The following is a 14,233-nucleotide window of genomic DNA, read 5'->3' on the forward strand; positions in this document are numbered from 1 at the left end:
GGTCCCTGTGTCACCTGCCTTGCCCCGAGGGAACCACAGCTGCATCCCAGCGTGAACCAGGCCAGGCATCATCCCCAGATCCCCGGCCAGGGATATTTAGCAGGCTAAGCTGAACTAAAACATCATTCAATGAAACAGCTCCATAATTCTCATCGGGATTAGAGTCATCAGCTGAAAATCCATTAAGAGAAATAGATTAAGCAATAAGGCAATGACCATCTTTGTCTTTACTCTCCCTCTTGAACGTAAACAAGGCCTGGAACAAACCCTGCCCATGTGGAACCATGGAGAATCACCAGCTCCTTCTTCATCCATCACCACCCCAAAGGAACCAGAAACCACCCTCAGATAAAGCCTTTTTGTGTGAGGCTCTTACAGAAAACAATCTACAAATACAACAAATCTTCATTTGGGCAGAAATACAACCCTGGGCTGCTCCCTCCTCCCCAGAAAAGGCTAAATCAACATCTCCTGCTTGACCCAAATACAGAGAGCTCAGCATTTTATTTGGCACCAAATGCAACTCAATCAACATGTACATTCTCCCTTGTTATCAAGAATTGAGAATAAACCAGATGTCCTCTTTGCCTGCATTTGTAAACCTAAGGCTCCAGGCTTGTTAAGACTATTTTTACCCCAGCAAGGGAAATCCTAAATCAGAACTTGTTCTTCTAGAACAACCTAAAGTATTTCCTATCTTTATCCAACAGGGCATGAACTGAAACCAAGCGGCTGTTTGGAGTAACACCTCCCCTTCAAAGCAAACCCACCAGCAAAACCACAGCTGAACTGAAGCTGCCTTAGGCAGGATATCCAGTGTGCAGCAGGGAGGAAACAGGGCCTGAATTCCTGTTTCAGGCTGGCCCCAAAGCTGCTCTGAACACTGATGAAAACCTCAGAACATATCCAGTGTTGAGCAGTGCCTGTGCCAGGGGACACCTGGGGTATTTACACAGAAATCAAACATTCTCTGAGAGCTTTGGGTTGGAAGGGAATTTAAGTGCCACCCAGTGCCACCCAGTGCCACCCCTGCCATGGCAGAAACACCTTCCACTATCCCAGGTTGCTCCAGCTTGGCCTTGGACACTTCCAGGGATCCAGGGGCAGCCACACCTTCTCTGGGCACCCTGTGCCAGGGCCTCCTCACCTTCACAAGGAACAATTCCTTCCCAATATCCCATCTCTCCCTGTCCTCTGGTAGCAGAAAGCCATTCCCTGTGTCCTGTCACTCCAGGCCTTTGTCCAAAGTCCCTCTCCAGCTTTTCAGTGTCTGAAGGCATAGAACTGCTATTCCCCACTGTTCAAAATGCAAAGTAAAGACAATGCTGTCTCGGACACTGAAGCACAAAGGTGTCACTAATGACCCAACTAGTCCCAGGTTAAATTCCCAAGTACACCCCAATTCCAACCGGGCGTGGGGCAGCTGCAATCATGTCTGTCTTTTCTTCCCTATTAGGAGCATGATTTCCCGTGGTGAGGAATCTGTTAGCACCCACCACCATCACTGCAGTGCTGGTTCCTTCCAGGTAGCTGGGCTGACATTCCTAATCCCATAATTAATTTAATCAGTGCAAACCTGAAGCCAGGGGCTCTCCCAGCTTCATTGTTGCTGGGAGTCCTGGATTCTGTGTTCATGTAAACCACAGTGCTCTGCTGAAAAATCCTTCAGGAGGGTTGGAATTTCTGCTGGACTTTGCTTGTGGATTCTAAAGAAATGTGAGATGGAAACCCAGAATGATTTGCTGACACTGAGCTGGTGTTGGCTGTGACAGACCCAACCTGAATTCCTGGTGTTTCAGAGCAGAAAACATTTCAGAGAGATGCCAAGGAAGTGAGAGAAGGCAGAAGGTAAAGGCAGTGGTGAAGGACATAACTTATGGCAGTGCCACCTCTGGAGGTGACACTGGGTACAAATAAATGCCAATAAATCCCACGACACTCCCGCTGTGAACGGGGATCCAACCTGTCCTCAGTGCTGGGGGCTGCTTCCTCAGGGAGATTTGATCCCTGAGGAGCTGAGCAGGTCCTGGGGCTCAGCTCTGATCAGGACTAATCTGCAGCCAGGATCTCCTGGCTTAAAATACCTGCTGTGGGCACGCGAGGGCTTGGACTGGGAGTGCCTTCGGGGCAGGTGTTAGAAGGAAACTGAACTAAAATGAAAGAAATGAGCCATCACCAGATGGGCTTTAAGGTCCCCTCCAGTCAAACCATCCTGGGATTCTGTGATCACACCAACACTCACCTGTCTGCAAGGAAGAAAGGCTTTATGTACAATTCTACGTCACCTTAAAAGAAAAAAGGAGTAGCAGATATTCAGCAAAACAATCCCACAGCCCTGGGTGGGCAGAACCAAGGAAGTTCCACTTAAAAGTGGAGGTGCCACATAAATGATTGCAGTCAGGTTGCACAATTCTTTAAAGTATTTTCAGGATGAGAAGAGGTGCAAGTGACAAAATTTGTTACCCTAGATGTAAGCGCTGAGGTCAGGGTGAACACACAGAACAGGCAGACAAAGAGAGGAATGAACAAAAAGCAGGATAATCCTCTTTCTGTCAGAGCAAATGGATCCATTGACCACTTTGCCTCGTGACTGGATGGGGATGTGCAAGGTGAGTGCCAAGGCTGAGGCAGGGGAGGCTGATAAGGATATCAGGATACGGAACTGAGCCGTGAATGAAATGCAAAGGATGGATTTAGCAGCAGCTCCACCTTCCAGCCAGCTCTGCCTGCTCAGGGGAGTTATTTTTACTACAACAACCTCTCTGCTGATTAAAACAGGGGAGAGGGAAAAAACCTCTGCACAGGAAGTTTGAAAGCTTTTCAGCAACATCTGAGGAATTTCTGTCTGGTTTCTCTTGCATTCTGAAAATCCTCTCTAAACTGCACAGAGAGAAAACATTCAGCTGCATTTACTGCTTTGTTTGCTTCCAGGAGAGGATAAAGCCAGAGATTAAAAGAGTAAAAATTACAAAGAGTAGAAAATAAGTTAAAATGCTATGATAGTCATGCCTGTGAGAGCTCTGCCAGCTTGGTTATGTCTGTATCAGCTCGCCCAGACCTGTGGTTGTAAGGACAACAAACAGGCTTTTAAAATAAAGATTGTGAGAGCAAAATTCTAAACTAAATGCTAAAAAACCCTTGGCAATCTGAATAAACCATCTGCAAAACACAACCCAGCCAGAACACTGGGAGCACTCCCATCTCAGTGACCTTTCCATCACTGATGCTCAGCCCCTCTGGGGAAAACATGTCAATCCACTTCAGATGAGGTTTTAAATGTTTGTCTGATTTAAATATCCCACAGAGCTGTGCTTTGAAACAGCTGTCCCTTGAGCTGGACAGAATTCACCAGCCAATCCAAAATGGTTCCCAGTTGCCCAAAATATGAACCTTGTTGCCAATTTGTCTTGTAGTTAAACCTTGGTGTCAGGGCAGGGGTCAGCAAATCCCAACCCCAAAAAAACTGGGACATGGAAAATGTAATCAAACACCACCACCCAAAAAAAACCTGGGACATGGAAAGTGTCAGCAAACCCCCAAAACCTGAAAGGCATCATCAAAACCCAAAAAACCTGGGACAAGAAAAGTGTCAGCAAAGCCCTGAAACTCTGTGACATGAAAGGTGTAATCAAATTCCATCACCCAAAAACCTGAGACAAGAAAGGTGTCATCAACTCCTCCCACACACAAAACCCCTGGGACATGAAAGATGTCAGCAAACCCCCAAAAATCTGAGACATGAAAGGTGATGGCAAAACCCCACCACCCCAAGAATTCTGTGATGTGAAAGGTGTGCAAAAATACAGCAATTTTTTGAGGGGTTTTCTGTTCCACATTTGCTGCCAACATCTCTTTACTTGCCATGTTTCAGTTCCCAAGACAACTGATGACCCTCTAATGCTCAGGTAGAAAACTGAGCCCAGGTGAACAGAGAACACAAGTATCTGACCTGAGCCCAAGGAAACATCCCCAGGTGTCCCATCCAACCTTGGCTGCAGCCAGGACCTTCCTGTGACCACCACAGGAGAGCTGCCAGCTGTGCACTCCTGACGTGCTGCCACCACCACAGCCACCACCTCAGTCACAGCTGCCAGAGCTCACTAAAATCTGTCCCTCGAGTTGAGGAACCAGGAAACACTGAGAGGATGGAAAGGGATGAATCTCCCCATCTTCAACACCCCTGGATCCCTGGAAGTGTCCAAAGGCAGGCTGGACAAGGCTTGGAGCAGCTTGGGACAATGGAAGGTGTCCCTGCCATGGCAAGGGTGGAATGGATGAGCTTTAAGGTCCTTTCCCACCCGGCTCATTCTGGGATCCTCTGATTCAGTGCAAAGCTGAGACACATTGGTACATCACAGAGGGGAAGTTTGCTCTGCCCAAACCTTGTTCCACAGCTCCCCAAACACAAGGCTGAAAACCAGAGCATCTTAGAGAAATAATTAGAGAAAGCAGAACTCTAATTAGGCACAGCAGTGATGAGTGACCGCTGGCTGAAGGGCGATGGCCAGAGCCCGGCGTGGGCAGTGAGAGCCACCCGAGTGACCATGGGGTGTCACTCACACACCACAAACCCAGAAGAGAACAAATCCATGGCTGTGTGAGCAGGGACTGCCCTGCCCCGCTCAGAGAGCTCAGCTCACCCCAAGTGTTTTGGGGCTCTACCTGAGGAGCTCACCCTCTGCACACCTGTGCTTTACCCTCCTCTCTCATGACAATGTGATCATTTCCATTTTACATCAGTCCTCCGAGGGTTTGACAAACCAGCTGGCTACAAAAGGATGCAAAAATTCTCATGCAGATCTTTTGTCTTTATCCCCTGACACATTTTCTCTCCTCTCGTTAATGCGGGCGACAGACAAAGCACAAACACCGTCCTCGCATCCAAAATCTGGGAAAAAAGCAGGTTTATTGCTGGCTGGGGCTGGCAAGGGGGACACAGAGATGTTGTTCCAGGCGGGAGAACAAAGATTAACTACTCTTCTCACAGATTTTAAGTCCGGGAAGAGTGACCTCATACAGCACAGCACTATTGAAACAACAAACCCCACAGAATACAACAAGCTGCTATTGACCCTTGGAACGGGAATGGCTCCATTCAAACGGGGGGTTTGGGAAAGAGCTTCCAGAAAGTCACAGGGAAATTCCACTTTGAATTTCAGCACCGGGAAGAGCTTAACTCCACAAATCATTCCACCCGTCACTCCTGCGCTCCCCTCAAACAGAAACAGCAAAAGGTGCCAGAAGCTTACGGGAAAAGCACAATCTGCACATTTTTCTGGCACGGGCTGAAAGGTTTTAAATTGATATGCCCCTGCTGTCACACAGAGCTCGTGGTCAGGGGTAGATCTGCCCGGGGAGTGTGGCAGGAGGTGCCCAGGGGACCAGGGGACAGTGCTCCGTGTGGAGCCCTGGGGTGCCACCGATTGGGAAACCCGCGGCTCACCTTTGGGATCCCAACACGCCCTTAACAACCGGTGCTGCACCAGATGCTGTACAATCAGCCAGGCAGTCAATTTCCCCCGTTTCCCCCGTTTTTATGGGTGTAAAAGCCCCTCCTTTGTTGCGGTCGGTGCCGCTCTCCCCGTGCCCTCCGCCCTCCCTCAGCCCGCGGGCTCCAAACTCCCTCAGCACCGCCAGCTCCTGCCTGCTCACCGCCCGGCCAGGTAAAAATTAGTAACATACCATCACGTGCTAAATCCCCTTGCTTGGGAGACGGAGAGCTCTGCACATTGCTGACCTCGATTTCCTTTTTTTCCGGAGGAGCCGCTTTGCCGGGTTCCGCCTCAGCCCCTTTGCTTTTGGGAGCCTCGAGCCCCGGCGCTCCCTCAGCGCCGTTCCGCTTGTCCCGCTTGCCCGCCGCCTCCTGCCGCTCTTTGTCCTGCCCGCCGAGCTCGGGGATTTGCTCCAGCTTGCTGTGGAACGCGCTCGGGCTGCCCAGCTCCTTCTTGAGCGAGTTGCTGCCGTTCCACTCGTCTCTCTTCTTGGCGGCCGGCTCCTCGTGTGGCGGCGCGGGGGGCTGCGCGGCGGGCCCGGGCCCGGCGGCGGCGGGGCGGCTCGGCTCGGCCCCTGCCGCCTGCTCCTCCGCCACGGTCAGCGACCTCTTCATGGGCGCGCTCGGCTTGCCGGCCGTGGGGCTGCTGCTCTGGGTCAGGCTGCTATTAGGAGAGAGCAGCCCAGTGGCGACGTCTTCTCTAAGCACCGGCTCAGGGTATTTATCGGCCAGGTTAAGGGTTAGGGGCACCGACAAGTGAGAGCACTCTGACATCGCACGCCTCATCGCCTTCCTCTGGTGGGCAGCCCTGGCCAGCAAACTGCCCTCACAGCCCAGCTGCTCCTCCATCTCCTCCTCCATCTCGGGGCTCTCGCTCAGGTCACTGCTTTTGGAATCGTCCTGGGCCAGCTCCACGGTGGTGGTCGGAGGGGCAGCTTTGGGGGCTGCTTTGGGGGCTGAGAGCCCGCTCTGCCCGTAGCTGTCATTAGCCACCCCCAGGACACAATAGCCGGGGGCTCCATCTTTCTTCCCGGCTGCTTCTTTAGCCCCCGAGTCGTTCGGCAGGATGGGGTGGAAATTGGGGTTCCAGACGCTGATTTCCTGCTCCTTCATGTATTTGCTGGCGTCGCTCTCCGACACGGATAGCTGGGGCAGCTTCGGCTCTGGCTGGCACTTGGTCTCCATCCCAGCCTTACCCACGGCTTTCTCTTGGTCGGTGATGGCTTCATTTTTGCCCAGCCCGGGACCAGGTTTTTCGGCTCCCACCTGTCCCACGCGGAAATCGGTCGTTTTAGGGTTCGCGAAGTTCCCTTCTGCAGATGGAAAGGTTTCCGAAATCAAGGACCAGCTCTCAAGGTGACCTGCAGCCGCCTGGTATTTCTTGCCCGGCACCTCAATTTCTCTTTTGTCTTTCTGAGCTATTTTTAGCTCTTTGTCTAGTTTTCCCTCGAAGAAGCAGAGCTTGTCCTCATCTGTGAAACCAGCATTCTTCACGAGCCCGTCCTTAATCGGTCCCCCCGAGTTCACGTTCAAGCCAATCTCGTTAAGCTTCCCCTCGGTCCTCTGCCACTCGAATTCGGTTTTGCCGAAGTCTTTCGGGGACTCCATGCGGTGGAAGGCTGGCGAGAAGCTCTCGGAGCCCTTGCCCTTGCCCAGCTGGCTGTACTCGGAGAGCGGGGCTGGCTGCTGGTTCGACAGGGACATCGCGGAGCTCGGCGGCTGCGGCAGCGCTCGGCTGCCGGGCTCGCTGCCGTGACGACACAACGTGCCCCCTGTATTCGTGACAAAACCCCGTCCTCCCCACCCCCTGCGCCGTCGCCTTCACTTGCTGCAGCCAGCCGCTAGTTCAAAAGAAAGCGGCAGGTTTGGTCCTTTTGCGGAGGATGCTCAGGAATTCGCTTCGGCGGCACGAACGCCCGGCCCCGGTGTTTAATCAGCTCAGGGGAAGGGTTTCTCTCTGAGCAGCCTCTGGGGGGTCCTTGCACATCTGGGGGAATTTTACACTCTCCTTGTGCTCTGCCAAACTCTCTCGGCTGTGATCGATGCTTTTATTGGTATTAATTCCTGCTGATGAGCCATTCCAAGAACCGAGGTCAGCAATTCTCCCCGCGAACAAAACCAAAACACGGGCCCCCCCCCAGCCCAGCCCCAAGAGCACAGTGCAGAATGAGCTCTTTCAGCACAAGGGCTTTGTTTTCTGTGAATTTTAATATATTCTTTTGGAGTCAACAGTGATCACAAGTCCTGCTGTAATGAGGACTTCACAATTCACAAACCCGATCGCTCCTGTAAGCAAGAGGACAAAGCTGAAAAGGATGAGATGGGACATGTTTGGAAAGGTCCCGGAGCCTTAAATACTGAAAGATCCATTTTAATTATATTTTTTTGAACATGAATATATCTTACAATATTTTTAGCTGATTAAAGATCCCACATATCTGTGTTTTGAAACAGCTGCCTCTTGAGCCCCACAGAATTCGCCAGGCAAGCCAAACTTGTGCCTCGGTTGCCCAAAGTGTGAACTTCATTGCTTGTTTTCCTGGTTGCAGGTGGATTTTTTCTGTCACACTTCATTTACACCAGCACTGCACAGTTTATGTTGATCCATCCCAACCCAGCCTCAGCCCCTCTGATGTGCCCTATGCAGCCACCTCTGCTCCAGCACCTCCACGGGGCTTCTCCAACTGGGAGTCATGATTTGGACACCATTCCCCTGCTTAAACTGGGTTGGAGGTTGCTCAGAGGCTGCATTAGCACCAAACTGCAGATTCATCTTTTATTCTTAAGTGCCTGGTGCAGCTTAATCCTTGACGGAAGCAGATTTTGCTCTCTGAACCCAGGTCACCACAGAGCGAGCATTCCGGATATCGACACACTCCACCCTGGAGAAAATGTCCTTAGAGCTCATGGAAAAGGCCTCCCCTGCTCGAGTTGAACTGAGAGAAATGTATTTTTATACCCAGAGCCTGCAAGTTCCACTACGCCCCCTGAATTGAACCTGCTGTGAGAAATGCTACAATCCACACATTTATCTGCTTGTATTTAAGCTCGGGATTTAAGGCACTGCTATATTTAAAAACAATGACTAAGGAACTGTAAGTTATATGAATCTTTCCTGACAGCCTCTAATTAACCAGAATAGTTCCACCCACAACCTTCGCTTCTCAAAGAGCCTCAACAATTTTTCTCCGCTTCAATATATTCCGAGGTGCCTTGCTGTGGGAAATGGGCTCTCAGCTCACGGCTCGTGCTCTCCCTCCTCACTGATGTAGGACTAATGTTTGCAAGCACTTGCTCATTCTGAAAGTACTGATTGTGCTCCCCAATCTGGCAGCCCTTGAATTCCTCTAATCCCATGTAATTACTGTTATTTCTCCATTGCTTGCTCAATCCAAACCAAGATTTTTTTCCAGGAAATCTCCATACATCACAGATCCCTTAATGCATTTCCCCAGGAGTGAGGGCAGCCCTGGAAATCTCTCTGAAACCACCTAGGAGCTTTTAATTTGATTTTTTTTTATTTTTTAAATAAGCAAACATCTACCATTTCTAACAGAGGAGAAAACCCTCTTTGATTTCAGGGCTGGTACTTCAGAGCCTGGGATCATGGAAGGGATTTGCATCACTGGAAAGAAAAGCCTTGACTCAATGTCAGTGCACAGCCACTAACAGCCCCCACTGCTGCTTTATTCAATAATATTTTCTAATGCAGGAAATGAACCATAGTCAGTACTTGGGATAGTCAGAGGCAGCAGAATGCTTAGCTATGAAAAATCTCCAAAGTCATCTAAGTATTTAATCTCTCAGGATATTAATGGAGGTAATGCAGAGTTCATACACAGAGCTTTCCAACAGCTTCCTCCTGCCCACATGCTGCTCCCCAGATCCCTTCCCAGCTCCAGTGCCCAAACCTCTACCTTCTAGCCATTTAATTATTTTAAATTTTGATTTATTAATATTCTGCCTCTGAAGCTGTGCCACAGCAGTTGTGTAACCCTTCCAGCAAGGCCAGAAATGGCTACTCACAAGTCGTGAGCAGCTGCTTGCACAGCAGAGCTTTGGTCCCTGTCATTCCTTTAGATTCTTACAAACCTTAAATTCTCTAAGCATTAAAAGGCAAACTAGTCAATGAAGATGAGCCAGAAAGGGTGGGAGGACGTTCAGAATAAATGGCTGGGCAGATTTTGGAGGTGACTCAGACAAGGGAGGGTCTAACTGGAGTGGAGCTGGGCTGGAAGGGGGAGTCAGACACCCTCAAAGAAGCCCCAACCACTGCTTTTACCCTCAGTTCAGCCTGGAGGAACATTTCATACTCTTCAAGTATCAAATCTGGGGTTTCCCACTTCTTTGGGCTCTCCGCCACCTTTCATGTCAGGCAGGAGCAGTGACATCATTCCACGATCCTGGAAATCAGGCCCTGGTCCAGCTTCTGGACATGGAGCTTCCCCCAGTGCCTGAAGCTTCCCTCTCCCTCCCAGTGGGAAGGAGGGAGCTGCCTACTCACAAGGAAGAAGGGTCTATTTTGCCTGTTGATGAGGAGGAAGAGGCTATTTTGCCTTTTCACACCCTTTTATCCTCATTAAACCCTGTGTTTCCTTGCAGGCAGAGCTGACAGAACTGAGCCTGTCTGGGACAGCAAGCACACCCAGCACAGGTCTCACTCCCAGCACTAAGCACCTCTGCAGCCAGTCTGACCTACTGGGATGCTCTTATTGATCCTTTTCCAAGGGCAGCCATCCCCAAGGGATGCCTGAGCCCTTCCCTGGGCTGTTCCAGGTGGAACTGGGCTGCACCAGTCCCCGGAGCGGGCGGAGATCACTACATCCCACGTCAGCTCTGGTACCCAATCTGCAGCCTCCCAGCCTCAGCAGATGAATCAGCCTAGTGCTTCTATTTTTGCTTCACTCCCGAAGCTATTACTTATCCCTGCTAATGCTCTGGGTTTTTGGTTGGGTTTTTTTTTTTTTTGCTTTAATCTAACACAATCGTTTCTGTGCAGCCTCTTGCACTGGTTTCTAAGCAACATCACTTTCCAGGATGATGAGCTCCTCCGTGCCAGCATTGCTGGCATGGTCTCTAATTAAGAGTTATTACCAAGAACAGCAATCAGAGCCACCAGGGCCATGAGGACACGCTCTGTGTGTCCAGGAAAGTGTGATTTACACACCCACTGCCCCGTGTGCTCACACACACACATGGGTTGTGCTGCTCAGCCTGTGGAACCAGCCTGACACCCCTGCTCATCTCACGCTTCACTTCTTCCCACAGGCTGCAAGAAGCCAGGCTGAAGGATGAAACTGGAATATTTAGGATTCTGACCATCAGAACCTTGCACTGCAAGCTTAACACTGCAAAGGTGTGGAGTGTGGAGCTGTACAAACCTTAAATACAGCCTCATGTTTTATAGGATGGGTCATTTACAGATCAAATCCTGCTTTAGAGTTTACATTAAAAATCAGAGATCAGCCAAAACCAGAAATAAAACACGCTCAGAGCGTTTCCAACTCAATATTTGGTTATTGTGGGAGTATTTGATAGTGGAAACTGAGAAGAGGCAACACAAAGTTCAGTGAATGATGCACAAGCCACAAACTGGCAACATCAGCCAGGAAAAGAGGCTTGGAATTCAGATTTCCCCTGACAGTTAAGCAGCATTGCTAAGGAAATGTGGTCAGCAGTCTCAGCCTGGCAGAATCTGCAGCCAGAAGTGGATTTGTTTTGCTCCCAACTTTTCTTGAAAACCTGAGAGTCAAGGACGAGCAGAGATATAAAATACAGGAAGGAAATCAGCCTCAGGAAGCCCCAGCCAAGGATGGTGGGTGCCAGCTCCAGGGAGAGCTGGGCATGGGAGAATCCAGCTGGAGAGGAACCAGGAGTTGGTGTAACAGGGTAGGAAACCAGCTGGAAAAAAACATGGGCACATGCAGTGGGATACAGCTGGTTTGGGCAGCCTTGAAAGAACACAGAGCTATGGGACAGGACAAGGAGAGTGGATTTAGATGGGATATTGGGAGAGAATTCCTGGCTGGGAGGGTGGGGAAGCCCTGGCACAGGATGCCCAGAGAAGCTGTGGCTGCTCCTGGATCCCTGCAAGTGTCCAAGGCCAGGTTGGATGGGATTTGGAGCAGCCTGGATAGTGGAAGGTGTTCCTGCCCATGGCACTGGATGATCCTTAAGGTCCTTCCAACCCAAACCATCCAGAGATTCTGTGATCCTGTTGAACCAGAGGCCCCTGAGCACCTGCATTGCTGAGCTGCACCTCTGGAGAAACATCCTGTAAGCTCAGCTCACCTTCCAGCCAGGGACAGAACCAACAGCTCCACATAACCTCCTGTTCAGGCTGAACCAAACTCACTCCAGGGACAGGGAAAGCAGCTCATGGCCGAGTTCCCCTCATAAATCCATGTAACACTGACAGAGAACTGGCTGTGACACCATGGGGGCTCAGCTCCCTCACACACCCAACTGGGGCAATTAACAGGCCTTTAATTAATGAGCAGGCTGCAATATGAGGACACTCTGAGCGTTTCAAAAGCATTATTAGAGCACCTCTGTTATTAGGAGTTCCTCCACCACGACTGCATTTGTGATGATCTCAGGATGACTGGCTGCACTTACACATCCTTCAGCCTCTGCCCTGATTAACACAGCGTTAATCAGCTGATGAGTTCCTGTCAGACAAACCCAATTACAGTTTGGGGTCCCACAGGAGAGCTACAAACATGACACGAATGAAAGGTTACTGTGAAAACGCTAGACCCACTTCAAATAATGGAAACCAGGCAGGAAAAGAAAGTATTTCCAGCAAGAGCTTCATTGTGGCTGTAAAGGCAAAGCAAACCCTGTCATTAAACAGGGATGGGCATTTCTTGCTTTTAAATGTATTTGATTTGCACACAAAATGTTGAGAAATCTGCCCTGCATCCCACAGGGGGACGGTGGCAATGGGCATGGGCTGGGGACAGGAGGCAGCCACAGGGATGGGGATGGATGGGAGGGAAGGAGGGATGCAGGAATGAGATGAGCACTCCAACAGGCCCCTCCAGGCCCATTTGGGGCAGTAATTCAGGAGCAGACTGTCTGCACCACAGGGTGGTTGTGCAATGAGCTCCCTGCCCGCAGCACTCGGCTCTGCTGGCCCTGGCTGAACAGCTTATGCAAATCCATAAGAGGATACAACCCCCAAACACCGAAACAAATGAATTTCTTTTTTTCAAATCGACTATTCTTTAAGGACAGATTGAAGAAAAAAAAAAATCTTTGGCAAGTCTCCCTTTGAAATAGAGCTTGAGGAGCAGAGGGAAGGGGGATGTTGGCAGCAAATGGGAATCCAATAGCCCAATCCTGGCTGAGTGAAAAGCTTCCATCATTCTCCTCTTACCCGTAACTCAGCCCTGTATCAGCCAAGGCAGCTCCTTGGAAGTGCAGAACTTAGGACCCTGCTTGCCATCTTTAATTCCCAGTTTGAGTTTTAATTCACACAAGATGCAACACAAAGGTTCAGTCACATTGTAAAGGCTGATAATGCCTGTTGTGTTTCTGTTATCAGCTCAGCTGCCTCCTGACATTAAAAGGTATAAAATAATTTTCCAGGGGCAGTTCTTCCAATGGCAGTGACAACAATGAGAAGCTGAAATAAACCCAAAAGAGGGATAAGGGATTAAATTCAAGCCATCAGCCTTATAGCCAATGTTTCTTAAGCCGCATAGTCAAAAATAGAAAAAAAATAAAATTACAGAAGTGAGCAAGGCCTAATTTACAGAAGATGGATCCAACTTCCGTCAGGGAGAGGAATCTGCAGCATCACAGTTGCCATGACTCCCGAGGGAGCTGTACCACAACGCTGGGACCTATTTTAGCAGCACAGACAGGAGCTGATGTTTTTAGGGAAGCATCCTGTTATCCTGAAACACACAGTGTAGGACATGGGAGCCTGGCTTAAGAGATCTCATTGCTGAACTCGAACAGGAGATCCTTCAAAATGCCTAAATCTGGGAGTAAATCACTGCCTGCCCACCAGGGGAAAAAAAAATGGCTTCAGCACCTGGGGGGCTGACAAGAAAGGTGGAAAGGGGTTTGGGAATAGGGGTGGAAGGACAGGACACAGGGAATGGCTTCCCATTGCCAGAGGGCAGCGAGAGATGGGATATTGGGAAGGAATTCCTGGCTGGGATGGAATTCCCAGAGCAGCTGTGGCTACCCCTGGATCCCTGGCAGTGTCCAAGGCCAGGCTGGACAGGGCTTGGAGCAGCCTGGGATAGTGGAAGGTGTCCCTGACATGGCAGGGGGTGACACTGGATGAGCTTTAATGTCCCTCCAACCCAACCCATTCCAGGGTCCTGTGAGGATATCAGGTCTGAAGGATGAGCCTCCCAGCCCTGCCTAGCAAACACAGGTGAGGTGTTGGCTAAGGTGTTCCAACAGCTAAAAATACAACCCCCCTGAGCATCCCACCGTTCCATAACAGCAGCACAAACAGGCACATGGAGGGGACACACAGTCCATGTGACATCTGGACTTTCCCAATGATCTGCTGGACCCCTGCAGCTCTGCCCAGGGAAGTGCTGCAGTCACCATCCCTGCCCATGACCATATAATGTGTGCATGTGGCACTTGGAGATGTGGTGTACTGGTGGCCTTGGCAGCGCTGGGGTTAATGCTGGACTGTTCCAAGCTGAACAATTCCCTGATTCTCTGTCAGTAACCAAGCACATTCACCATGCCCAGGGATCTCAACACCTT

At 50.2% G+C, this 14,233-nt stretch overlaps 1 protein-coding gene across 13 annotated transcripts in view; it reads right to left on the reverse strand.

The window, feature by feature from the left end:
• Positions 1–14,233, reverse strand: part of MAP4 (microtubule associated protein 4) — a 141,836-nt gene that overhangs the window by 29,782 nt on the left and 97,821 nt on the right. The window contains exon 1 of one of the 13 annotated variants that reach the window (XM_085050031.1): positions 5,683–7,622. The exons of 11 other annotated variants lie outside the window; for them this stretch is intronic. In XM_085050031.1, coding sequence (XP_084906157.1) covers positions 5,683–7,195 — 1,513 coding nt within the window. In that variant the 5' untranslated portion in view covers positions 7,196–7,622. Of the gene's footprint in view, positions 1–5,682; positions 7,623–14,233 lie in introns of those variants that run through there. One more of the 13 variants, XM_085050030.1, reaches the window with a different exon arrangement.

Source organism: Lichenostomus cassidix, chromosome 2, assembly GCF_008360975.1.
Source record: "Lichenostomus cassidix isolate B80296 chromosome 2, HeHo_3.0, whole genome shotgun sequence".
In the NCBI taxonomy this organism is placed as follows: domain Eukaryota; kingdom Metazoa; phylum Chordata; class Aves; order Passeriformes; family Meliphagidae; genus Lichenostomus; species Lichenostomus cassidix.